General features: G+C 42.8%; 1 protein-coding gene across 1 annotated transcript in view; it reads right to left on the reverse strand.

The window, feature by feature from the left end:
• The window catches only part of ITGA9 (integrin subunit alpha 9), a 415,573-nt gene that overhangs the window by 370,853 nt on the left and 17,288 nt on the right, over positions 1-27,432 (reverse strand). The window contains exons 2-4 of the mRNA XM_030930740.1: positions 25,581-25,708; positions 23,255-23,361; positions 9,483-9,606 (exon numbers count right to left, since the gene is read on the reverse strand). Coding sequence (XP_030786600.1) covers positions 9,483-9,606; positions 23,255-23,361; positions 25,581-25,708 — 359 coding nt within the window. The remainder of the gene's footprint in view (positions 1-9,482; positions 9,607-23,254; positions 23,362-25,580; positions 25,709-27,432) is intronic.

Here is a 27,432-nt window from a genome sequence, read left to right on the forward strand (position 1 = left end):
CCCAGCTACTCAGAAGGCTGAGGTGGGAGGATGGCTTGAGTCTGGGAGGCAGAGGTTGCAGTGAGCCACGATCACACTGCTGCCCTCCAGCCTGGGCAACAGGGCCAGATCTGGTCTCAAAAAAAAAAAACAGGAGAAGCCAAATCCGAGACCCAAAATATAGGGTTGAACAAGGGGACTTAGAAGTCACTTAGAGAAGCTGGAACCAGGTTATAGAACTCTTTCTGCCATGGGTGGGATTGAATTACTTGGCCTGCATTACAGGCTTTAATTCATTACGTTGTATGGCTCCTCCATTCTAAAAATGGGAGTATTTTCCTTGGTTTAGCTGCTGGTTTTATTAAGCCCTGTCTAAACAGAAGGCAATTCAGAGAGGAAAAAAATACTGGTTTCCAAATGTTCACAATCCGCAACTCAATGCATGGAGCCTACATTAACGAATGTAATTCAAGTAGACCACCAATCGGGTGGGATCACTTCCTGCACCCTTTCCAAAAGGCCAGGATAAAACCATTCCACAGAAAGATCAAGATTCACATACAGCATAACATATATTTTTCCTAATAATCTCCCTGCGTATTACCCATTTGAGAAAGTTTTGTCTTTCAAAGCTTAACACATCAATTTTACAATTATTTTTCTGTAATTCTTTAGCTTAGCTATAAAACAAAATATTGGGGGGAAAATAGCTTGCCAATCTTTATTCTGATTTTCACCATGGAGTTGTTAGATATACGAACTCCAAGTTTCTCTTCAAAGAATCAGTATGTCACTATGTTCAGCTCTCTTATTCTTTGATTCTCCATTTTAAAGTTTAACTTCCTGATTCTCTTCAGCTCCCTTGCCTCTAGTTTCAGTAAACAACTTTCCCATCAGTTCTCATCAGTAGTTCACATCTGTTCCCCTGGTCCCCTGCTTTGACCTGAGTCACCCTGGTTACCTGCTCCATTTTGAGTCACCCCTGGTCACCTGCTCTGACCCGAATCATCCTGAGTCACCTGTTCTGTAACCACCCTTCCCACTGAACTACTCACCCCGCCACTCAGGATCATACTCCTACTCTCTTTAAAAGAGCCAATTGGAATTAGCTTAGACTGTGTGGTCCAACCCCAGGAAACAGGGGAACGACACAGCAGTAGGGGCTACCTGCATCACAAATAAGAATCCCTGCCCCTCCCCTGTCCAGGTGTGCTCTCACCATTATTCCATCCACGAATCACATCCTTCTATAGAAGTAAAAATTGCCTTACTGAGAAAATTAAATTTACGTTTGAGTGCTATTTCATTGTGGCACTGAGGAACAAGCATTTTGCTTCTAACAAAGTGGCAAATCTAAATAACTGATAATTATATAATACAGGAAACAATGCATTTGGGCAGACAGAGCTCTAGTAATTAAAAGGGCAATTATACAGAAAAATGAAGAAAGAATAAAACTACCCTCAGTTTACAAGGGACCACCTGTAAATGGGGGAAAAAACCATAAATAAACTAAACAGCTAGGTTAAAGAGGAAGGGAGAACATTTTATGAAAATAATTGATGACTAAGCTATGGTGTGCATTAAACACAAAGTGCATAAAGCCAGAAACTCAGAATTAAATGAGAGAAAGATTTTAAAGGGGGAAAAGATCTTCAGGGAATGCCTAGTAACTCTAACTCTATCCATTTATTTACAAATGGAATATTTTTGCTCAGAAAGAGCAAGTGGTTTGTTTAAAGCCATACCGCTGATTAGCCTCAGCGTCAGGACCCAAGAGCCAGGCTCCCAACTTCCAGTCTGCTTCTGCCACTCCCTTATGCTTCACAAAGCACATTTCCAGTGAAAACATTCTTAGCATTCAAACAAAATGTTTTATAAACAGATAAATAGATAAATGTGGGGCACATACATACAATGGAATATTATTAAATATTCCTTCCTTTGAAAAGGAAGAAAATTCTGACAGATGCTACGATGTGGATATACCTTGAGGACATCATGCTAAGTGACACAAGTCAGTCACAAAAGGGCACATATTGTATGATTTGTCTTACATGCGGTGTCTAGAGTAGCCAAATTCAGAGACAAAGTAGAATGGCGGTTGTCAGGGACTGGGGAAAGCAGGGAATGGGAAGTTCATGTTTAATGGGTACAGAGTTTTAGTTTGGGGTGATGCAAAAGTTCTGGGGATGGATGGTGGTGATAGTGGCATGGCAGTGTGAATGTACATAAGGCTACAGAACTGTACACTTAAAAATGGTTAAAATGGTAATTTTTATGTTATTTATTTTTTAAAATAATTTTTTTTTTTTTTTTTGAGACAGAGTCTCATTCTGTCGCCCAGGCTGGAGTGCAGTGGTGCAATCCTGGCTCACCACAACCACCGCCTCTCGGATTCAAGTTAATCTCGTGCCTCACCCTCTCAAGTAGCTGGGATTACAGGTGCACACCACCACGCCCAGCTAATTTTTGTATTTTTTAGTAGAGGCAGGGTTTCACCATGTTGGCCAGGCTGGTCTCGAACTCCTGATATCAGGTGATCTGCCAGCCTTGGCCTCCCAAAGTGCTAGGATTACAGGCGTGAGCCACCGTGCCTGGCCAATAATTTTTTAATATTACCAAAAAAGGAGTTTTGTAATCTTTAAAGCATTCCCTTTACCCAGAACTTAGCAACCCATTTTGCCAACTCCCTACTTCAGCAGCAAGTAACAATACAGGCACATAATAATGTATATATAGACATTCAATTTACTATGCATTGCGTCATGCTCTACTCTCAGAAAAAAAAAAAGTGACCATGAACATGGGACAGTCACATTTCAGTGAGAAACCCAGCTCAGAACTGAGCAGAATTCAATTTTGGGACCTAAGCTAAAAGACTCATGAAATAGGGAGCCGCAGTGGCTCAGGCCTATTGTCCTGGCGCATAAGGAGGCAAGGCTAGACGTTGGAGGTGAGCCTGAGCAACATAGAAACCTCTTATCTATATAACCAAAAAAAAAAAAAAAAAAAAAAACGACTCATGAAATAATTGGCACCAAAGCACAAAAGCACAGACAGTCAAACTCCTGCACAGATACCCAAACCAAATGTTTCCAGTAAGCAGCCACTCCAGACTAGAGCAGACTGGTCTCCTGGCTACATTTTATCAGTCTAAGGGCCCAGGTCTCCCTCTGTACCTGCTGGGACTTGTCTACAGAGTGTATCTATAATTGCAAAACTGAAACATAGCTTAACAAGTCTATAGTATAGTGTCCAAAAAATTCATAAAATTATGCTATTGAAAAAAATATGAATTTTTTTTCTGTGATAGGCCACAGCACCCAGTAATCACCAAGAAAACCAGGATCCCAACAGAACAGGCAGCTACAAAGAAACCTACTACACACTTAAAAGCTGTCAACCCCTCCTCTGACTAATAAGCCTGTGACCTTCATCAAGCTCCCTGGGCCTCAGTTTTCTCATCTGTATAACAAGGGTAAGAGTACTTATCTGAGAATGATGTGATTACTCAGTAAGATCATAAATGTTAAGTACCTGGCACCAGGTAGGTGCTCAATAAATATTAGGTGAATCTGAATCTGTGAATTTTTCTGAGAGGAACAAAAGATGCAGTTTAGGTAGTCGATAATTCCATGTAATACATGGAAACACGTTTGAAGTATAGGAGATAGGTTTGCCCAAGATTAAAATTCTTGGCTCCAAGAAAAGCTGGAAAGCCCCAGAGAGCTGCTGCTGGAGACCTCTGGCCTCCTCCTTACAGCCCGGGCTGTCCTCTGGGGCCACCCTCCCTTTCTCCCCCTCAGAGTCCCTCTCTGTTTAACTGGCCATAATGTAGAACTGTATCCTCTTTTCTTTAATTTGCTGTATTTATTTAATATGATAATGTTTATTAAAGCTCATTGGAAACCATAAAATCCTATGTAAATGTAGAGGTCTTTATTTAATAAAAATTTATGAGGTCTGTTCTTGAATTTTTAAATGGATCAACTTAGCCTTTTATGAGTCTCTCCAAAACAAAAACAAAACAAAAATACAACACAACAAAACCCCAATTCCTTTGCATTTGTAAATGGATCTTCATTGATTTTTATCCCCTGTAGAGACCACTTTTAACATTAAAGGGGAAAAAAATCTTCACCTCTGAATGGGTAATCTATTTCCTTCCCTGGAAATGATCACTGTCCTGAGAAATGCAAACACACACTAGGAATAAAAGCCAGTCATTCCCTGATAATAGAGTGGTACAGAAATCTCTGGAATCGACAGGAAGTTTTTCCGTCACAATTTTAAAGCACGGTAAAATTCAGACTCGAACAATTCCAAATTTAAGAACATTTAAACATGGCATGAGTTAAACTTTGAGGTCATCTACAAAAAAAGGGAAGGAACGCTTACCAACCAAATTGTCCCAATATGATCTTCAACAGTATTTGAGAAATTATAATCTTGCCAAGGGCTCTTAAAATCATTTTAGGAATATCCAGTTTTCTACCCTTCATTATCTAGTCACTGAAACAGGATATGTTAGACACCTTCTGAGAATATTGAAGAATATTATTATGCTGCTTGAAAATTAATTAGAAAATTCACATTTTCTAATTGAAGACAATGAGCAGCATTCACTCTCGACTGAGCAGTGTGTTAGGCACTTCATACCTCATATACTTCTTAAGTAGATCTTAATCTCCCCATTTTATAAATGAGGGCACCAAGCTCATGGAGCTTGCCTACGGTCACCAAGTCAGAAAGTAGGAGCATATAGGTTTAATCATAGCAATAAGTGAGTAGTAAAGCCAGATTCCACAATTTAGGTCTAATATACGATGGCATCATAATTACCTCTTGCATTTCTTTATCAGAGTTTAGTCTTGAACACGCTTTGTCAATGTGCCAAGCTGCTACCAAGTTATTCCACAGTCACTTTTTCTGTCACAATAAAAAGACAACTTGTTTGCAGCCTCACTCCTGCTAAGTTCTGACTTCTTGCCTCAGTGGTCTCAAGGGCAAAGGATAAAAGAAATCTCTGTACTTGATTTTATCACATGCATTGACTTAACATTTTGGAGTCCTAAAATATCACAGCTTGGTTAATAGTAACTAATGTTTTATAGTGCTTGCCCTTTAATTTACAAGTAGTTTCCCCCATATATCGTCCCACCAAAGCTCTCATTTTCTCACACATTCTGATAAAACCAAAGAACATATGCTAGTAATGATGTTCTCACATCAGACAAACACAAACTAAACTGACTGAAGGATATGCTCCATGAGTTTATGTCCCAAATTCATTTTTATTTCCCATTTCTTCTGTATTTCCTGGTTCCAACAGGATATTCTGGTAGCTTCTCCCATCCAACCAGAAACAGGAAGCACCTGAGAAGCCATGTCCTAGTACCAAACCAGAGACCTTTTTTTTTAAGAATTCAAAAGCTTGAGACATTTTGGAAAGATCTCCACATATTTAGAGTCTCTGCAACCAAACTGATCTTCCAGTGTTGTAAAGGGAGCACAGCTGGCCCATATGGAGACTTACAATGAGGCCACAGTTATAGAACAATGGGTGGTCTTGCTGAGCACTTTCACCCGAGTTTTATTGGGAGCTCCTCACCATAACTCAAAGACAAAAATGCAGTGGAGGCATCACAGCGTCGACTCCCACCGAGAGGCCAACTGACAGGCCTGAGGCCAGAGAGGCGGAAGTGTGGCAGAGCCGACCTCAACCCACAGCCCCTCCTATGGTCTTTCCACCATCCCACAAGAAGTGGGTTTAGAGGCAGCTGTCCCCCTCCTCCCTTGCCCTGTGCCCACCACCGTGACAAGTCTCGAATTCCCACCATCCCTCTCTTCCATAGTCTCAACAGCCTGCAGACTTTAAGTGGGTTTCAGTTTTTCCAATTGTAAAATGAAATAATGCCACCTTGTACTTGGATGCAGCTCAAGGCCTTGGGGACAGGCTCCAGCAGGACACACACTGGCAGGAAATTCTCTCTCCACACGGCCTTCCCACTTTTAAAACACCACGTCCCCTCTCTGTTTTCCCCTGTAGTTGGGAAGCTTCTTGATAGCTGGAACTGTGTCACTTGGGTTTTGTCTATCTGGCAACTAACAAGTACTTAAGATTAAGTGAACTCTATTCCCGCTACACAAGTCAGTCAGCCTATGATGATTAGCAAACACTTGCTCAGAATATAGTATGTTGTACGTGGCATATTAGTATATATATGCTTAGCATGCATTAGCAAGTATATGCCAGACAGTGTTCTAAGGACTTAGAAGCATTAACTCAGTCCTCTTCATAGACCCTTGAGGTTGGTTAGGCACAGAGAACTTAAATAACCCATCTGAGATTACACTGTTAAGAGGAAGTGGCAGAGCCAGGACTTGAACTCTGGCAGTCTGGGTCCAGAATTTGTGCCTTGGCCACCAAGCTACTTTGCCTCTCCATTGTGTGGCATGTGAATAACAGATTAGAAAGAAAAACTCAGGCCATCACCTCTCTGGACCTCATGAAAGACTGCTCTAGGTGGTATGTGAAAGGTCCTGTCAAACTCTTAAAATCCTCCCATTGTCTTTAACCACAATGTGACCCCCAACCTGGAACAGAGAACTTGCATCACTGAGTTTTTCCACATTGAGGAAATAAGGGTGGCCTTAAAAGCCAAAGTAGGTCTAGTTTAAACCACAAAACAGGGAGGTGGAAATGCCTAAAGCCAACAGAGCACATACAAGAGCCCTCTCACTACACCCAGCATCCTCCCAGCCACCTGTCCAGTCCAGTCTTCTAGAAAAAAACTCAGCATCTTCTACCCCTCTCCTCTTACAGGGCTAAGAACTATAGAAACTTTCAGTTTAGTCCCCCATTTTTCTAAGGGGCTGCTCTTACACCCCAATACTCCACATGTCAGACCCATCCATCCCTCATTTTCCACCCTAAGCCAATGAATGGGTTAGCATATAAAAGTGCATGTGCGCCCATGGGAAGGAAGACTGGGCAGGGGCATAATCATTTTGCTAATTTCTTCACTAGTTCCATTTAACCGTCATTAAGTCCATTGTATTTTTGGGATAGTTCAGTCACCCTTTCTTGTTTCGTGAGGGTTGTCGACTGGCTTTTACTTCTCATTTAAATTAGAAACCCTAAAAAACAAACTAACAGAAATCACCATTAATTACCAGGACACAAAATGGTTTGCTGAGTCAGACAGATACCAGCTTCAAAATCCTGCTCCACCATTTACTGTTTGAGTGACCTGGGACAATTCACATACACTCTGAGTCTCCGCTTACTCCTCTGTCACAGGAGAATGGCAACACAGAAGCTGGCCTTTGGGTATCCCACTTGTCTCCTGGCCCCAGCTCCTACCACCGTTCCTGTGATGTGGCCTGACTGCCACCTGCCAGCACCCACACCTCTGTCCTGGAGGCTTTCCCAGCCCACACACAGGACAGGATGCCAGGTGGAGGCAGCCCCTTCCCCTCAGCCCTCAGGAAGGAGGACTCTAGCTGTGTACTCCACATTGGCCGCGGCACCCACCCCAGAGACTGCACCCACTCGCCCACGTAATGGCTGAGGAGCACATCTTCGATGGGCTGCCTTCCTTTCCCATTCTTACTTCCCCCTGCCTCACTGATGTCTTCTAGAACAATTTCCAAAATAAAATACCCATCATTAGACCCAAGAAAAAAAGAAAAAAACATTTTTCACAGCTTCTGGGAAGATTAGATGAGAGAACGTGTAAAGACCTTAGGTCAACACTGGCCTACTGATGATCCACAGTTACTTAATAGAAAGTAATGCAGAAGTGTGAGCCACATGGACCTGCATACACAGGGACATTGAGCTCCACCTCCCTCTTTGGAGGGCTGTCCTTGTGCTTGTGGTGTATACAGAGGAATCATCGGGGACAGCCATGTGTCCCTGTCACAGCATGTCATCTTCTGGGAAAACCAAAGTACTGGTCCTATGCATAACTAGTGTGGTTCAACAATCACTGCCTCCGTCACCCTGCTGAGCCCCTTGCTCCTTCCCAGCCTGAAGAGTTGCCCCACTGGTTGTTCCAGAGGCTTTTCCTTTTTCTTCCTTGGGAAAAAGGAGAAGTAAACTGGGGCAGTGGAAACCCAGGCTTGACACATGCTTTGTGTTTCTGAAACCAACGATTCCTCCACTCTTGATTGATTATATCATCATCTATTTTTAAAATAAAGTTTTTCTTCTGTTTGGGACAATACAGATATAAACACGGCCAGAGTTTCATTCCCCTACATGGCCCAGTCAGAGCTGATCAAATGCTGATACAGAGGAGAAAGAAAAAACAAAGGAAGGCTCACTCTATAGGGAGAGGGTTTGTGCCTCCTGCAGAGATCTTGCTGGCTTTTCTGTGGGGGACGTTTCCCAGAGCACCCTACCTGGGTCACCTGAGTCCCCAGAAGGGTCCCAGTGTCCATATAGTGTTTCTCATGAATCCTTTTTAGTGTCCACAAAATTTGAAACCTAGGAAAACCCAGGGAGGCCCAAAGACAATGTGGACACAAGCCAGTGAGACTTCTGTCCAAATAAAGTAGGAGGGGAATTAAGAAATAAATAGTCCAGAACTTAGAGAAGGAGTAGGTTCCAGCTTACCCAAAATTAGGCTGAGAAAACTGGAAACTACAAGCTATCAAACTGAAGAAAACAACCGTGTTTTCTGAATGCTTAAAGCTCAGATTCGACAGGGCTAAATAGTGACTGACTCAATCACTATTAGGGATTGTCCTCGATGCCCAGGCATTTGAAGGTTCTAAGTCTGAAAGGATACATTTTCCTTCCAAGTGCACCTTGGCAAGGAGCTCTTAAAACCGCATTCAGGATGCGCCCAATTCTCCAGCATCTGCCCGGGCTGCAGGACCACATGGGAAGGAAAGTCAGACCTCGAATGTTATGAAATGCTGAGAGTTCAGAGTGTCAGGTTTCTGTCCAGCTGTTGCTTTATGAATCCTGGGTCTCCTCTCCCCACCACCTCAGGACATCCGTCCACAGTGCAGCCAGGAGCTGTGTGGGAGCCTAATGACTGACTGGGAGCTGCCTGGGGCTGTAGAGATCATCTGGGCCAACCACTGAATATTCAGACAGGGAAACTGAGGTCCAGAGAGAGAAGGTAAGTTTCCCAAGGCAACACAGCACCTGGCATTACCAGAAAGCCAAGGCAGCTGTTAGGTCACTTGGCTGAGGCTTGGTGCATTTCGGTCCCTGAGACTTCATGAAGCTTAGCAAGCACTGTGGGCTCTGCGGCCGAGTCAGATAAGGGTTGGAAAGGCCTGGGACTGCTGCCCCCTTCGTACCTGCTTCTTTTCTGGGCAGGGCCTTGGGGACCAAGAGACCATCTGGGGCAAAGAGTGCTGCCCTATCATGAGCATGTGGAAAGCTGGGGAAATGTTCAGTTGGTGGTACGCAGAGGTGGGGAGCTGGGCTTAGGGCATGAGGTGGGTAGGGGGATGAGGAAATATCAATCCATGCTCACCTTCATAGCAAGGGATCAGCGTCCTGCCTTTGGCCTGGAGGTTGGAAGGGATGATGTAGCAGAAACCATGGGGTAGGATGTGGTCAGCTTCATAGTAGATGTTCTTCCAGCGATGAGCACAGGCCTAAAGGGATACAGAGCATTTGAGAGCAGGAAAGTTGGCCCCAAAGGATCACAAAACAGACTCCTGTCAATGCCAGGTGTTTCTTTCTGTGGGAGAAGAGAGGAGCAGAGGGGCCAGAAAGCCACACCTTCATAACAGGCACTGCTCTGGGTATCAGAAAACTGTATGAACAGGAACGAGCCCCTGGGAGTCCACTAGGAGACAGGAGATAAATATATCAACAAATGAGGATTGTAGCTAGTCCTGAGCATTGGGAAGGAAAGAAACAGGGTTATAGAATAGAGAATCTGTGAGTGGGAAGGACAGTTTCCACTGGAGGTCAGGAAGGCCTGAAGCCTGAGGAAGAGCTAACCATACTGAGCACATGGGAAGAGGGTTCTGGGAGGATTCAAAGGATAGCAGAATGCAAAGGATACATCGTCAGAAAGGCTCAGAGGCTCAAGAGAAAGGAAGGGTGGTCTGGAGTGACTGTGGTGGGAGGAAGATAAGGTCAAAGAAGGGGCCAAGGTGGGACCACGGGGGTCATGGGAATGGCTGTGACTTCAGCAGATCTGCAATGGGAAGTGGTGGAGAGTCTTACACAGGTGAGAAGCATGATCCAAGTGACAGTTTGGAAAGAACATTTGGCTGCCGGGTGGAGACTGCCGGAGGGCAAAAGTGCAAACGAACACCAAGTGAAAGATGATGCAGGTCTGGAGCAGTGGAGATGGGTGAAGCTGGTGGCTTCAGAGCTGACAGGCCCAAGGAAGTGAGCTGATGTGGAGACAGCAGGGAAGGGAGGAATGGCTGATATTCAAGCATGTTCCTACCCACAGAAACACTTCAGCATGCATCTCATTCACTAGAAGTAAATGTGTGTAGAGAGTTGTTTTTCTGATGGAAACTTACATACAGCAAAATGCACAAATGAGCTTTGACAAATGTGCACACTCATGTCACCAAGGCCCTAGCAAGACAGAACATTTCCATCTCACCAGAAAGTTCCCTCATGCCAGGGAGTGGCCGGTTTTGCCAGGCAGGTCAAGGAAGGCCTCTCTGAGGAGAAAGCTGAAGGAAGGTTCACAGCCAGGGGTCTTGGGGTGGGTGAGAGCTCTGCATGTTGGGGAAGAGGATGGACAGATGCATTGGCCAGCTTTCCAGAGGCACCTCTGAAAACTAGGGTCGAAACTACGCAAGATGCCATGAGGCAGAGCAGCTCTGCTAACAGACATGGGAGCAGTGCCAGGAGGAGGGAGGCAGGCCTGGATCATCCTTCTGCCACACCAAACATGCCCCTACCTGCTGCTTGGACATGACAGTGGCCCCAGTTCACGTGCATGTCTCTGTACATCCGGATGTCACCGCAGCGCTGATGAAGAGCCGACCTGCTTACTCAGAGGCACACACTCTACACTGCCCAGCCCGGTCCACTTCTCCCAGGCATTCACTACTTACTTCTAATCTCAGTTCACTTCACCCTGGCCAGTGAATGCATTTTCTTAAAATATTGCTTTTGAGGTAAATGTCCCTGTCTGACAGCTTTGAAGAGCAGTGGTTCACCCAGCATGGAGGTTGAGATCTGAGAACGGACAGACTGCCTGCTCAAATGGGTCCCTGACCCCTGAGTAGCCTACCTGGGAGACATCCTCCACTAGGTGCAGACTGACACCTCTCACTTTGCATGGCTGGGTACACCTCTGAGACAAAGCTTCCAGAGCAAGAATCAGACAGCAACACTTGCTGTTCAGCAATATTTTATCTTCTGCAGCCTCCGCTGCTGATACCCAGGCAAACAGAATCTGGAGTAGACCTCAGGCAAACTCCAACAGACCTGCAGCTGAGGGTCCTGACTGTTAGAAGGAAAACTAACAAACAGAAAGGACACCCACAGCAAAACCCCATCAGTACGTCACCATCATTAAAGACCAAAGGCAGATAAAACCACAAAGATGGGGAAAAAGCAGTGCAGAAAAGCTAGAAATTCAAAAAATCAGAGCACATCTCCCCCTCCAAAGGAACACAGCTCATCACCAGCAACGGAACAAAGCTGGATGGAGAATGACTTTGACGAGTTAAGAAGGCTTCAGTCAATCAAACTTCTCAGAGCTAAAGGAGGAACTACGTACCCAGCACAAAGAAACTAAAAACCGTGAAAAAAGAATGGATGAATGGATAACTAGAATAACCAATGCAGAGAAGTCCATAAACGAACTGATAGACACGAAAACCATGACACGAGAACTACGTGACAAATGCACAAGCTTCAGTAACTGACTCAATCATCTGGAATAAAGAGTATCAGCGATTGAAGATCAAATGAATGAAATGAAGTGAGAAGAGAAGTTTAGAGAAAAAAGAGTAAAAAGAAATGAACAAAGCCTCCAAGAAATATGGGATTATGTGAAAAGACCAAATCTATGTCTGATTGGTGTGCCTGAAAGTGATGGGAGAATGGAACCAAGTTGGAAAACACTCTGCAGGATATTATCTAGGAGAACTTCCCCAACCTAGCAAGGCAGGCCAACATTCTAATTCAGGAAATGCAAAGAACGCCACAAAGATACTCTGCGAGAAGAGCAACTCCAAGACACATAATTGCCAGATTCACCAAAGTTGAAATGAGGAAAAAATGTTAACGGCAGCCAGAGAGAAAGGTTGGGTTACCCACAAAGGGAAGCCCATCAGACTAACAGCAGATCTCTCGGGAGAAACTCTCCAAGCCAGATGAGAGTGGGGGCCAATACTCAACATTCTTAAAGAAAAGAATTTTCAACCCAGAATTTCATATCCAGCCAAACTAAGTTTCATAAGTGAAGAAGAAACAAAATCCTTTACAGACAAGCAAATGCTTAAAGATTTTGTTACCACCAGGCCTGTCCTACAAGAGATCCTGAAGGAAGCACTAAACATGGAAAGGAACAACTGGTACCAGACATTGCAAAAACATGCCAAAATGTAAAGACCATTGATGCTAGGAAGAAACTGCATCAACTAACAAGCAAAATACCAGTTAATATCATAATGACAGGATCAAGTTCACGCATAACAATATTAACCTTAAATGTTAATGGACGAAATGGTCCAATTAAAAGACACAGACTGGCAAACTGGATAAAGAGTCAAGACCTATCAGTTTGCTGTATTCAGGAGACCCATCTCACATGCAGAGACATACATAGGCTCAAAATAAAGGGATGGAGGAAGATCTACCAAGCAAATGGAAAACAAAAAAAGGCAGGGGTTGCAATCCTAGTCTCTGATAAAACAGACTTTAAACCATCAAAGATCAAAAGAGACAAAGAAGGCCATTACATAATGGTAAAGGGATCAATTCAACAGGAAGAGCTAACTATCCTAAATATATATGCACCCAATACAGGAGCACCCAGATTCATAAAGCACGTTCTTAGAGACTTACAAAGAGACTTAGACTCCCATACAATAATAATGGGAGACTTCAACACCCCACTGTCAACATTAGACAGATTAATGAGACAGAAAGTTAACAAAGATATCCAGGGATTGAACTCATCTCTGCACCAAGTGGACCTAATAGACATCTATAGAACTCTCCACCCCAAATCAACAGAATATACATTCTTCTCAGCACCACATCGCACCTATTCCAAAATTGGCCACATAGTGGGAAGTAAAGCACTCCTCAGTAAATGTAAAAGAACAGAAATTATAACAAACTATCTCTCAGACCACAGTGCATTCAAACTAAAACTCAGGACTAAGAAACTCAATCAAAACCACTCAACTACATGGAAACTGAACAATCTGCTCCTGAATGACCACTGGGTACATAACGAAATGAAGGCAGAAATAAAGAGGTTTTTTGAAACCAATGAGAACAAAGATACAACATACCAGAATCTCTGGCACACATTTAAAGCAGTGTGTAGAGGGAAATTTATAGCACTAAATGCCCACAAGAGAAAGCTGGAAAGATCTAAAATTGACACCCTAACATCACAATTAAAAGAACTAGAGAAGCAAGAGCAAACACATTCAAAAGCTAGCAGAAGGCAAGAAATAACTAAGATCAGAGCAGAACTGAAGGAGATACAGACACAAAAAACCCTCCAAAAAATCAATGAATCCAAGAGCTGGTTTTTGGAAAAGATCAACAAAATTGATAGACTGCTAGCAAGACTAATAAAGAAGAAAAGAGAGAAGAATCAAATAGATGCAATAAAAAATGATAAAGGGGATATCACCACTGACCCCACAGAAATAAAAACTACCATCAGAGAATACTATAAACACCTCTACACAAATAAACTAGAAGACCTAGAAGAAATGGATAATTTCCTGGACACTTACATTTTCCCAAGACTAAACCAGGAAGAAGTTGAATCCCTGAATAGACAAGTAGCAGGCTCTGAAATTGAGGCAATTATTAATAGCCTACCAACCAAAAAAAGTCCAGGACCAGATGGATTCACAGCCGAATTCTACCACAGGTACAACGAGGAGCTGGTAGCATTCCTTCTGAAACTATTCCAATCAATAGAAAAAGAGGGAATCCTCCCTAACTCATTTTATGAGGCCAACATCATCCTGATACCAAAGCCTGGCAGAGACACAACAAAAAAAGAGAATTTTAGACCAATATCCCTGATGAACATCGATGCGAAATCCTCAATAAAATACTAGCAAACCGAATCCAGCAGCACATCAAAAAGCTTATCCACCATGATCAAGTGGGCTTCATCCCTGGGATGTAAGGCTGGATCACCAAATGCAAATCAATAAATGTAACCCAGCATATAAACAGAACCAAAGACAAAAACCACATGATTATCTCAAAAGATGCAGAAAAGGCCTTTGACAAAATTCAACAGCCCTTCATGCTGAAAACTCTCAATAAATTCAGCATTGATGGAACGTATCTCAAAATAATAAGAGCTATTTATGACAAACCCACAGCCAATACCATACTGAATGGACAAAAACTGGAAGCATTCCCTTTGAAAACTGGCACAAGACAGGGATGCCCTCTCTCACCACTCCTATTCAACATAGTGTTGGATGTTCTGGCTAGGGCAATCAGGCAAGAGAAAGAAATCAAGGGTATTCAATTAGGAAAAGAAGAAGTCAAATTGTCCCTGTTTGCAGATGACATGATTGTATATTTACAAAACCCCATCGTCTCAGCCCAAAATCTCCTTAAGCTGATAAGCAACTTCAGCAAAGTCTCAGGATACAAAATCCATGTGCGAAAATCACAAGCATTCTTATACACCAGTAACAGACAAACAGAGTGCCAAATCATGAATGAACTCCCATTCACAATTGCTTCAAAGAGAATAAAATACCTAGGAATCCAGCTTACAAGGGATATGAAGGACCTCTTCAAGGAGAACTACAAATCACTGCTCAGTGAAATAAAAGAGGACACAAACAAATGGAAGAACATACCATGCTCATGGATAGGAAGAATCAATATCATGAAAATGGCCATACTGCCCAAGGTAATTTATAGATTCAATGCCATCCCCATTAAGCTACCAACAATTTTCTTCACAGAATTGGAAAAAACTGCTTTAAAGTTCATATGGAACCAAAAAAGAGCCCCATTGCCAAGACAATCCTTAGCAAAAAGAACAAAACTGGAGGCATCACGCTACCTGACTTCAAACCATACTACAAGGCTACTGCAATCAAAACAGCATGGTGCTGGTACCAAAACAGAGATATAGACCAATGGAACAGAACAGAGTCGTCAGAAACAATACCACACATCTACAGCCATCTGATCTTTGACAAACCTGACGAAAACAAGAAATGGGGAAAGGATTCCCTACTTAATAAATGGTGCTGGGAAAATTGGTAGCCATAAGTAGAAAGCTGAAACTGGATCCTTTCCTTACTCCTTATATGAAAATCAATTCAAGATGGATTAGAGACTTAAATGTTAGACCTAAAACCATAAAAACCCTAGAAGAAAACCTAGGTAATACCATTCAGGACATAGGCATGGGAAAGGACTTCATGTCTAAAACACCAAAAGCAACAGCAACAAATGCCAAAATTGACAAATGGGATCTAATTAAACTAAAGAGCTTCTGCACAGCAAAAGAAACTACCATCAGAGTGAACAGGCAACCTACAGAATGGGAGAAAATTTTTGCAATCTACTCATCTGACAAAGGGCTAATATGCAGAACCTACAAAGAACTCAAACCAATTTACAAGAGAAAAACAAACAACCCCATCAAAAAGTGGGCAAAGGATATGAACAGAAACTTCTCAAAAGAAGACATTTATACAGTCAACAGACACATGAAAAAATGCTCATCATCACTTGCCATCAGAGAAATGCAAATCAAAGCCACAATGAGATACCATCTCATACCAGTTAGAATGGCAATCATTAAAAAGTCAGGAAACAACAGGTACTGGAGAGGATGTGGAGAAATAGGAACACTTTTACACTGTTGGTGGGATTGTAAACTAATTCAACCATTATGGAAAACAGTGTGGCGATTCCTCAAGGATCTAGAACTAGAAATACCATTTGACCCAGCCATCCCAGTACTGGGCATATACCCAAAGGATTATAAATTATGCTGCTATAAAGACACATGCACATGTATGTTTATTGTGGCACTATTCACAATAGCAAAGACTTGGAATCAACCCAAATGTCCATCAGTGACAGACTGGATTAAGAAAATGTGGCACATATACACCATGGAATACTATGCAGCCATAAAAAAGGATGAGTTCATGTCCTTTGTAGGGACATGGATGCAGCTGGAAACCATCAATCTCAGCAAACTATCACAAGAACAGAAAACCAAACACCACATGTTCTCACTCATAGGTGGGAATTGAACAATGAGATCACTTGGACACAGGAAGGGGAACACCACACATTGGGGCCTATTGTGGGGAGAGGGGAGGGGGGAGGGATAGCATTAGAAGATACACCTAATGCAAATGACGAGTTAATGGGTGCAGCACACCAACATGGCACATGTATACATATGTAACAAACCTGCACGTTGTGCATATGTACCCTAGAACTTAAAGTATAATATATATATATATATATAGCTTTTGAAAATAATCAGTTTTTAACATCTTGGTTTGCCTCCCTCAAATGCAGTTTTCGCAAGTGATAACATTGAGTGTTGTTATGGCCTACCTCTGACCTCTTCTGCAACCCTGGAAGGTGAGCAGAGGTGTCTTTAGAATTCCCATTTGCTGTACGAGAGCACTGCGTATCAGAGAGTGCTTTGCCTAAGTGGCAGAGCTAGTAAGTGCTGCAAACAGCACTGGAATCCATGAATGCTGAGTCCTCCTTGTTTCACTATGAAGCATTTTCCATCTTAAAACTTCTCATTCCTACCTGAGAGGCCATCAAAACCCACACCCTGGGGCAGGCCTGGTGACTTTATCCTCTTTACAGCCCCACTGCCACAGGTCCCAGGACACTTGAAATAACTACTCAGGGGTCGAATGGAATGCCCCAGGTCACTGAGTGAGTGAGGGGGCTCTCGGGGCTTGGTTCTCCCTGACATCATTCTATGATAAGATCACAGCCTTCTAAGCTCTCTGCTCTTCATCCTTCAAGCCACTGCCACCAAGGCCCTTAACAAGGCCACTTTCTGCCCAATGGCTAATGAGGACACACTCAGAACAACTCTCGAAACCTGAGCTTGCCCACATTCTGCCTCTTGTCATATGGCATTAAGCTATAGAAAACAATCTATCTTTATTTTTTCCGCTGCAAACCACATTCATTCCTACTGGATACTGTTTTGTGCTGAAATAGCAGGTTTCTAAATAGACTGAAATGATATGAGGCAAAGAACTACAAAAAATATATCACTAAGTAAATAATTACTCCATACTGCTAAATAATTGATTTTTTAAATTCTGACTTAATTCTTATGGCTCGCAAACTTGAATCACCTATTGTTATCTAATTTGTGGGTAAATCAGTAATGTTTTGGTTTTGCTAAGTTTTTGGATTTAGCAAAGCCCTTGGCTTCAAGGGCTGACCATGTTTTATTGTATTTCTGAGTTGGAGGGGCTGCGAAAAGAGGCGGATGTTTATCACAGTGCTGTCTGATAGCCAGCTGCACACTGACACTTATAGGAAGGCTTTGCTGTATTTAATATCTGGTGTATTGTCTCATTTTTTAAGTGCTGTAAACTATTTAAGGGGTGATCTTGGAGAATTCCTAGAAGATCCAAATATTGCATTTCATACTAAACTAAAATTAAAGCATTCTGGGAAGTCAGAGATCAAACTGTCAAAGGAAGGATTCATGTAAGAAAACAATGCAAAGTGTCTCTGAATATAAATTACAGAAAAAGAAGACTGTGTTTAGCCTTGATTATCATTATACATACACACATGTCAATCTGACCACTACATTTTAAAAAAATTCCTAGGGAGTGTCTCCAAAGCATTAGTAATTCCATCAATCTCTCCAAATGAGTTCGGCTGTGAGGGAGGAATGGGGACCAAGCAGAGAAGAAGAACAGAAGAAGGAGAGCATTCTCTGAAAACAGCAAGACTTGCTCAAACTCAGATTTCAATTAATCATAAGAAAGGGGGAGGATGACCTTGTCCCACTCCAAATCTTAGAATCGGACACATTTCTAGTTATAAGGATTGTTTTTCCTCCCAAAACAGGAAAAAGAGAAAGAAAATAAACACTTTTTTTCAAAGGCCTTTTTTGTTGTATGGAAAAAACACATCCCTCCTAGAGGTGGGTACTGGCACTTTCTGGGTGTTTCGGCCACAAAGGTACATCCTGCCAACACTCCTACATTCCCACCTGCCATAGAGATGGCCAAAGCCTTTGTCACGCATCCAGGTCCACAGTGCACGGCCACAACTGGGCCTGGCTGCTGAGAAAGGTGTGAGGTGGGGAGCAAGATCACAGCGAGGCTGCGATGCCATGAGACTCCCCCAAGAAGCTCCCCAACTGAGAAGGAAGAAATGGCCAGGAGGGGCATTGAGAAGGAGCTGCTGGAGTGTGAAAATGTTATTCTGAGGATGTTCACCTAATGAAAATTAATTGAGGTGTACATTGATGATTTATACCTTTTTCTGCATGTGTATTACAGCTCAATAAAAAGTTCACTTTTAAAAAAAAATCAGGAAACAGAGCAACAGAAGTAAATGCAAAAATGTACCCTGTGACTTCGAAAAAAAAATGGAGAGATGGGAAGCACCGAACAGATAAGGACAGCCCTGATATTTAGAAAGGAAATGACAAAGAGAACCAGAGAATACTGCTCCTGCACAGAATCTAGAAGCTTAAATTATTCGTTGTCTGAGCCTTGGCAAGTCTGATGAAAAGGGGCGACATTAGAGTTGAACATTTTGATTGCCCTCCAAAGTCTCAGAGCAGCAGTCAATGCCTATACAGAGTTTGTTCAGTGGTTATTTCAAGAAGTGATTCCCCTCCCCGCTCATTTTTTAAAATGTCATCTGCACACGGGGAGCTCAGGCTGAGAGAGTGAGAAGGGAAGGGGCTTGCCTCTAATCCTGATGCTATCTTTACATGCAGTATCATTTGTTTCTGGGGAAAACCTGGGAGATGCAATAGTGTCCATGGAGCTGAGATGGGCAGACACTAAGCTAAGGTCAACCTGCCAGGCCAGGCTGACAATCTGGTTCTTGCCAGAGCTGGTTGCTGGGTCCATGGTCCACATAATGCCATTGGTCACTGAGACATTTCACGCCCCACTGCAGCTTTCAATTCTCCATTTGTTCTTAGCTTTTCTATCAGCGCCAGACACCACTTTCAAAAAAGCCAGTCCACCTCTCCCTCTTTAAATCCAACCTTGGAATCCAATATTGTGCTCCTTGGGGATACTGGTCTCTTGCCTATACCCCCAGGCACCTCTCAAGTTCTCAAAATGCATCTGAACAACATACATCCCTCCTATTTTTAATTTAAAAGTAAATACTTGCCTCCCAGAAAGCTCTGACAGGTAGGACTGAAACATTCAAGAAAAAGCAAATGGCTTTGAGGCCTCCAAATGTAAATATGGACTAGGTAACCACTTGCTGTATCTTGTTTTTGCCTGTCATTCCCAAGGAACATTTTATAGAATTTTTCCTGGTGTTTCCATCAGCCACTTAGAATCAGCCACCAAGAAAAGAAGGCAACTAATTTGGTTTCTAATTGTTTTAACATTGACCTTCTGTCCCTGTGTTATTCAAACACACTTTCAGATGCCATTCCTTAGAGAGATGTCCTCCAGATGCTGAGAATGAAACTGGGTAGAAGATCTGGTCTCTATCCCCAAGTGGCTTCCATAAAAGGGGACACATGGCCACAAAATAAATTATACACACAATATAAGTAATGAGATGATGTTGAGTTCCTAATGACACAAAAGATGCTCAGCTTGTTCCAGAAAACCCTTAACAGGCTTCATGGAGGAGGCAGAGCCTATATACAGGGGAAAAAAGAGGAGTGCCGAGGACAGAGTGGGACTGGGGCAGAGGGGACTTAGGACAAGCCTTTCCTAGCAAGACTGCCCATGTGCAAAAAGCCATGAGGATAACTCAACAACAATAAAAACGAAACAATCCAATTTAAAATTGGGCAAAAGACCTAAACATTTCTCAAAAAAATATATAAAATGACCAACGAGCAGATGAAACACTGCTCAGTGTTACTAATCACCAGGGAAATGCAAACCAAAATCACAATAAAATATTATCTCACACCCATTAGGAGGGCCACTATTAAAAAAAAAATACAGAAAACAATAAATGTTGGCAAGGATGTGGAGTCATTGAAACCCTTGTGCACTGCTGGTGAGAATTTAAAATGCTGCAGTCACTTGAGAAAATAGTATGGAGGCTTCTCAAAAATTAAAAATAGAAGTAACATATGATCCAGTAACCCCACTTCTGGGTGTATACCCAAAAGAATTGAAAACAAGATCTCAAAGAGATATTGGTACACATTTATAGCATCATTCATCACGGCAGCCTGGAGACAGAACCAACCTAAATGTCCATCAACAGATGAATTAAAAAACATGGTAAATTCACACAATAAAATATTATTCTACCTTTAAAAAGGAAGGAGATCCAGTCACACGTTACAACATGGATGAACCTTGAGGACACTATGCTAAATGAAATAAGCTCGTCACAAAAGAACGAACACCACATGACTCCACTTATATGAGATCTAAAGTAGTCAAACTCTTAACAGAAATACAATAGTTGTTGCCAGGAACCAGGGGAAGGAGAAAAAGGAGAGTTGTTGTTCAATGAATGTATGATTTGCAAGATAAAGTTTAATGGTTTGTTGCACAACAATGTGCCCTACAGTTGCCACTACTGTACACTCAAAATGGTTAAGGTGGTAAGTTTTATGTTATGTGTTTGATCACAATTAGAAAAGCAAACAAAAGGCACAGGAAAGCAGATGGTGTCAGATGCTCCTCTTTGCCTAGCACCCATATGCAGTGGCTTACTGAGTGGATGATGTAATTATTTCATAAAACATTTAAAAAATAGCCCTGCATGCAATTAATTAGACAGGACTATCCATGGCACCATTATCCACAAATGCTCCAGCGATGCCTTCTTGGCTCCCTTTGCTAAATCTTCCCTGTGGTCCTCATTGCTGTTCACTGTCCCCAGAAATGACTCCTTCGTGATACTGATCTGTGGGAATACAGAATTCTGTCTTGCCCCTCTGGAAACAAGCCCTCAGCCACAGAGAGGTTATCCTTCCTTGCAGAGAGGAAATATTTTCACAGGAGCAAACTCTGACTCTAGGCTCGATGTCCTTAAGAGTATTTTGTGTTGTGCTGCCATGGGGCCACCACCTCCTCTTTGTTCTGATTCAGGACCTCGGGCTACCCTTTGATTTATAGATGAGTCAGCTTCTTCCCTTTCTTTCCCCAGAATGGTAGACAAGGGTTCAGCCCCTCTGGGGCCCATTTGTCCAGTCAGGGTCAGGCCACCATGCCTGGAGGAATGTTGAAATTTGGAAAAGGTCCAGGGCCGGCCACCACAGTGATGAAAGGACTGGAAACCAAGGCAAACAGCGGGCTCAGGGAGCCTCTGCAGGACCTACAATGGCTTCCAGGAGGGAGGCTCCCATGATGCTGGCGACAGCATCCAGCTGCTTCCTCCTCTCCTGAGGGGCCCAACAAGGGGGAGATGCTTAATTGTGCTGAGGATGGAATTCGGATTAACAGCTTATGCCATGAAGAAGTTTACCACAAAAGTGGGCTCCTTAGAGAGGCGACAAAAACACTTTGCCTAGTTCCTTAAGGAAAACCTGTTTCCCCTGGGATAAAATACACACGAAACCCTCAGCTTTGCAGCATGTGACCCAAAGGAAGCCCTCCATAAGCGATAGCTAGTATTACTTTCCCTTCTTGAGCTTACGCTCTTATAATAAAAATCTTCATACAGTTTCTGATAGAAGTCAAGGAAAAGAGAAAGCCTATGAAGTCAGAACAGTGGCTCACTCACCAGGGCAGAGGAACTGACTGGGAAAGGGTGCAGGGGTCTTTCTGGGGTACTCGCAATGGGGACGCATAAGTGTACATGGGTGAAAAAAAAAACCCACCAGGCTGTACACTCACAGCTGGGTGTGTTAAGTGCTTCAGTATTATACCTCATAGAAAAGTTTAAAGGAAAAATTGATAAAAAACAATATCTCTGCAGCAGTTAGAAATTCCTTTTGTGTTGAGTCTGATAAAACTTGCTGTGATGATGAAAATATTCTCTCTCTGTGCTTTCCAATAGAGTAGCCAGTAACCATTTGTGATTATTGAGCCATTTAAATGCGGCTAATATGACTAAAAAACTGAATTTCTAGTTTAATTTTGATAAATTTGAGTTTAAATAAGTACACAGGGCTGGTGGCTACCTTACTGCACAGCATAACTCCAGGATCTCAGGAGTCTCAAAGGCAAAGACTTCTCTTTTTATCTCCCTCAAAGCACCCACGGATCAGAATATATCATAGGCACTTTGGAGGTCCAATAAATGACTAGTTAAAAATAACATTTATTTCATAAAATGTAATCTTATGTAGAGATAAACGGGAATGAACTACTGATACATACAACAGGGATTAATTTCAGAAAATATTATTTTGAGTGAAAGAAGCCTTATATAAAAGAGCATACACTGTAGCATTCCATTTATATGAAATTCTAGAGAAAGTAAAAGTAATGTATAATACAAATCACAGCAGTGGCTGTCTCGGGTGGGAGGAGTTGGCTGGAAAGAGACACAGGAGACTTTTGGGATGATGGAAATATTCTATATTTCGGTGGGCATAGGGTTATACAGGTGTGTACAATTGTGAAAAATCAAGACTGTGATTTTAAGATTTTTGTACTGTAAATTATACCTTAATTTAAGACACACACACACACACACACACACAAATACCTATGTAATGAACGAGATGTACAAAGCACTTTTCACATATGTTTTATTTTTCAATAGCCACACTTTGGGACAGACATTATTCACATTTGACAGATAAAGAAAATAAGAAGATAAGCCATTTGTCTAAGCAGTAGTCCAGAATAAGCAACCTCAAAGCCATGCACTTGTCACCATGCCCTCCAACCTTCCTAACAGATCACTCATTCTCAGAGTGCCACCCCCCTTCCCACAGCACCCCCAGGAGGGACTTACCAACACGCGGCCATCAGCTTTCGGCTGCCGGGCCAGGCTCACCCCCATCCACTCATCATCGCGGTCTTCCCGGCAGGTCTTTCCACAGGACGTGCCCCGATTCTTCCCTGGAGAAAAAGGAGAAGAGCCAGACTTGGGTTGAGGAGTGATGTTCTGCTGGCTGCTTTTCAAAGGGTGATCCACAGCCCCATGTTTATTACCCATGAGGAAATAAGGAACTTTACACGAAATGTAAATCAACTCCATCACTATGTACTATAGTTTGATCCAGACAACTGTTTTTTCACATAGCAAGGCTTTCTTTCTCTTTTTCTTTTTTTTTCTTTTTTTTTTTTTGAGACAGTCTCTTTCTGTCGTCCAGGCTGGAGTTCAGCGGCACAATCTCAGCTCACTGCAACCTCTGCCTCCCAAGTTCAAGCGACTGTCCTGCCTCACCCTCCCAAGTACCTGGGATTACAGGTGTGTGCCACCACATCCCACTAATGTTCATATTTTTAGTAGAGACGGGTTTTCACCATGTTGCCCAGGCTGGTCTCAAACTCCTAACCTCAAGTGATCTGCCCACCCCAACCACCCAAAGTGCTGGGGTTATAGGCATGAGCCACTGCGCTCAACCACATGGCAAGGCTTTCTCAAGGAAAGAGGCAGGGCTTTGATTTATATTATGAAGCAAGCTCCTTAATTTGTTATGCACCAGTAACAAACAGTTCACAAGCCTCTTCTTCTGCTAAAGAAAATCACAATAACTCTTTATTTAAAAAATAATTAGAAGATCTTGGCCGGCACGGTGGCTCACGCCTATAATCCCAGCACTTTGGGAGGCTGAGGTGGGGTTTAGGCCAGAAGTTCAAGACCAGCCTGGCCAACATGGCAAAACCCCATCTCTACTAAAAACACAAAAATTAGCCGAGGGTGGTAACATACACCTGTAATCCCAGCTACTTGGGAGGCTGAGGCAGGAGAATCGCTTGAACCTGGGAGGCAGAGGTTGCAGTGAGCCAACTTTGAGCCATTGCATTCTAGCCTGGGCGACAGAGCAAGACTCTGTCTCCAAAACAAACAAACACAAAAAGCAAAAAAACTAACAAAAAAAAATTAGAAAATCTTGATGCAAAAAGACTTCAGAGAAAGAAATGTTTGCAGTGATGATTATAACAAAATAGCTCCTTTGTACTGATGTGCCAAGCACAGTTCTGTGTACTCACCTGTATTATTTCACTGAAACTTCTCAAGACCATCCTCGTGAGGTAAGTATCTCAGTCCTGATTTTGAAGGTGGGAGAACTGAGGCCCAAGAAGCTATAGGACAATCCCAATCAGTCCCAGCTAGGCTTTGAACCCACTCAGAACCATCTGATTCCAAAGATCTTGTATTTTCTGCTAGATCAAAGTGAGCTTTTATTTTTTATTTTTTTATCTTTTTGGAGACAGAGTCTCAGCTCTGTCACCCAAGCTGGAGTGCAGTGGCACAATCTCAGCTAACTGCACCCTCGACCTCCTGGGCTCAAGTGATCCTCCTACCTCAGCCTCCTGAGTAGCTGGGTCTACAGGCATGCATCACCACATTCAGCTAATATTTATATTTTTAGTAGGGATGGACTTTTGCCATGTTGCCCAGGCTTGTCTTGAACTTCTGGGCTCAAACAATCTGCCCACCTCAGCCTCCCAAAGTGATGGGATTACAGGTGTGAGCCACCACACCCAGCCCAAAGTGAGCTTTTAAAAACATCCATCTGATCATATCTTTCCCTAGTTAAAATGTAACACCTAAAATTGATTTCAGTGACCTCACCACTCAAACACAGAATAAAATTCCAGCACCTTCCCACATGGCCTGGCCCCAGCCTGCCTTGCTGCCCTCCTGTGCTCCACTCTCCTGGCTCCCTCTCCAGCTGCACAACCTCACTCTGTGCTTCCAAACGGCACCTCTGTTTGGAGGTTGTGCTTCCTGCACCTGCCCAGCTAACGACTATGCATCCTTCCAATCATGTCAAAAGGTCCCAGACCTTTCTTGAACCTCCAATCTAGATTAAATCAAATACTCACCTTCCCTCTGGTCTTTTCTCTCTCAACTACTTGTCTTAATATCTCTTTCACTCACTAATGTATGGGGCTCGGGATGGCAGGACCCTTGTTTGTTTTGTTCATTGGTGTATCCCAGTGCTTAATAACTATTACGTACTCAATACATGTTTGTTGGAGAGAGGGAGGGAGGGAAGAAGAGAAGGATGGATGGCTGGGTGAATGATCAGGCCATCCTGGGAAGAAGATGAGCAAGGTGTAAGGGTACAGAACCTATTTCTATCACAGCAGTAATGGTCACCCACCTCGAGCCATGTCCAGTTCGGTGCATCTCCGGTCAGGGTTGGTGTGAACACGGCACTTAAACACAGCCCCAGGAGACTTCACTGAAGGGCTGTATTTGGAATCTGCCTTTGGTGCACCCACAAGGACCCTGCAGCAAGAGAAAAAGGCATTCTGTGACAACCTAGGATAAGAAAATAGGAGGCAGATGGCTAAGTATTCACCCAACCACGGGTGGGCTCTCTGAGCGCTCACTTTGAAAATCATATTATTATACTTTTCTGTGTAGGCTTGGGGGAGAGGTCCTAAAGTGAAACCTGTTAGATCTTCCCCAGGCACATTAAAGCTTAAGGAGGCTGAGTGTGGTGACTCATGCCTGTAATCCCAGCATTTTGAGAGATTGAGGTGGGTGGATAGCTTGAGCCCAGGAATTCCAGACCAGCCTGGGTGACATGGCAAATCCCATCTTCACAAAAAATACAAAAAGAAAACTGGCCAGGCATGGCAGTGCATGCTTTTAGTCCCAGCTACCCAGGAGACTGTGATGGATGGGTGGGAACACGTACAACCAACAAAAGGTTCCTATCCAAAATCTATTTTAAAAACTCCTCATTGATTAATAAGAAAAATACAGACAAGTCAATAGAATAGGCCAAAGACAAGCATAGATACTCCACAAAAGAAGCCAAATGGCCAATAAATGCATGAAAAGGTGCTCAACTATGTTAGTTATCGGAGAAATTCAAGTTCATATCAACCAGAAGGCTCAAACCAAAGAGACTGAAAATGCCAAGTGCTGACAAGGATATAGAGTAACTAGAACATTCATACACTGCTGGTGGGAGTATAAGCCGTTAAAGCCACTGGGAAAACTATTCAACAGTTCCTAATAAAGCTGAACATGCACCTACCCTTTGACCCAGTAATTCCATTTCTAGGACTATACCTAATAGAGATGCATACATTTCTACCAGGAGACATGCAAAATGTTCAAAGCTGCATACACAATATCAAACAAAACAAAACAAAACAAGAAGAAACCCAAAGGCCCATCAGTGCTAGAGTGGATAGGTAGGTAAACCATGGTACAGCAATACAACAGAATTCTATGCAGCACTGGGAGGTCGAGGTGGGCAGATTGCCTGAGTTTAGGAGTTCAAGACCAGTCTGGGAAACATGGTGAAACCCTGTCTGTACTAAAATACAAAAAATTAGCTGAATGTGGTGCAGGTGCCTGTAATACCAGCTACTAGAGAGGCTAAGGCAGGAGAATCGCTTGAACCCAGGAGGCAGAGATTGCAGTGAGCTGAGATCATGCCACTGAACTCCAGCCTGGGCAACAGAGTGAGACTCTGTCTCAAAAAAAAAAAAAAGAATTATATGCAGCAATGAAAACAAATGAACAGCATTCAACTGCAACCACAGACATGAATTTCACAAATACAATACTGAACAAAAGATGCCAGATACAATAGCATACTCACAATCTGATTCCATTTATCTAAAGTTCAAAAGCAGATGAAATTTAACTATAGTGTTAGAAGGTAGGATAATGGCTACCTCTGGAGAGGAGAAAGCGAGGTTGTAATTAGGGAGGGGGATTGCTGGGGGTGCTGATAATGTTGTCATTCAACCTCAGTGACATTATACAAATTTGTGATAACTGTATATGATATGGACACTTTCCTGGATGTGTTACATTTCAATAACAAATAGAAAATTTAGAGATGCTATTTCTCTTCTGTCTCCCCCTCCTCCTATTCCCCACCACACACACAGCATGGACATTTAGGGGCAAACAGGAAGAAAAATAGCAGCAGTGTGGAATTATAAACTATCCTCTCTCCCACTGCAAAACAGGAGCAAGAATAAACC

Source organism: Rhinopithecus roxellana, chromosome 1 (genome assembly GCF_007565055.1).
Source record: "Rhinopithecus roxellana isolate Shanxi Qingling chromosome 1, ASM756505v1, whole genome shotgun sequence".
In the NCBI taxonomy this organism is placed as follows: Eukaryota; Metazoa; Chordata; class Mammalia; order Primates; family Cercopithecidae; genus Rhinopithecus; species Rhinopithecus roxellana.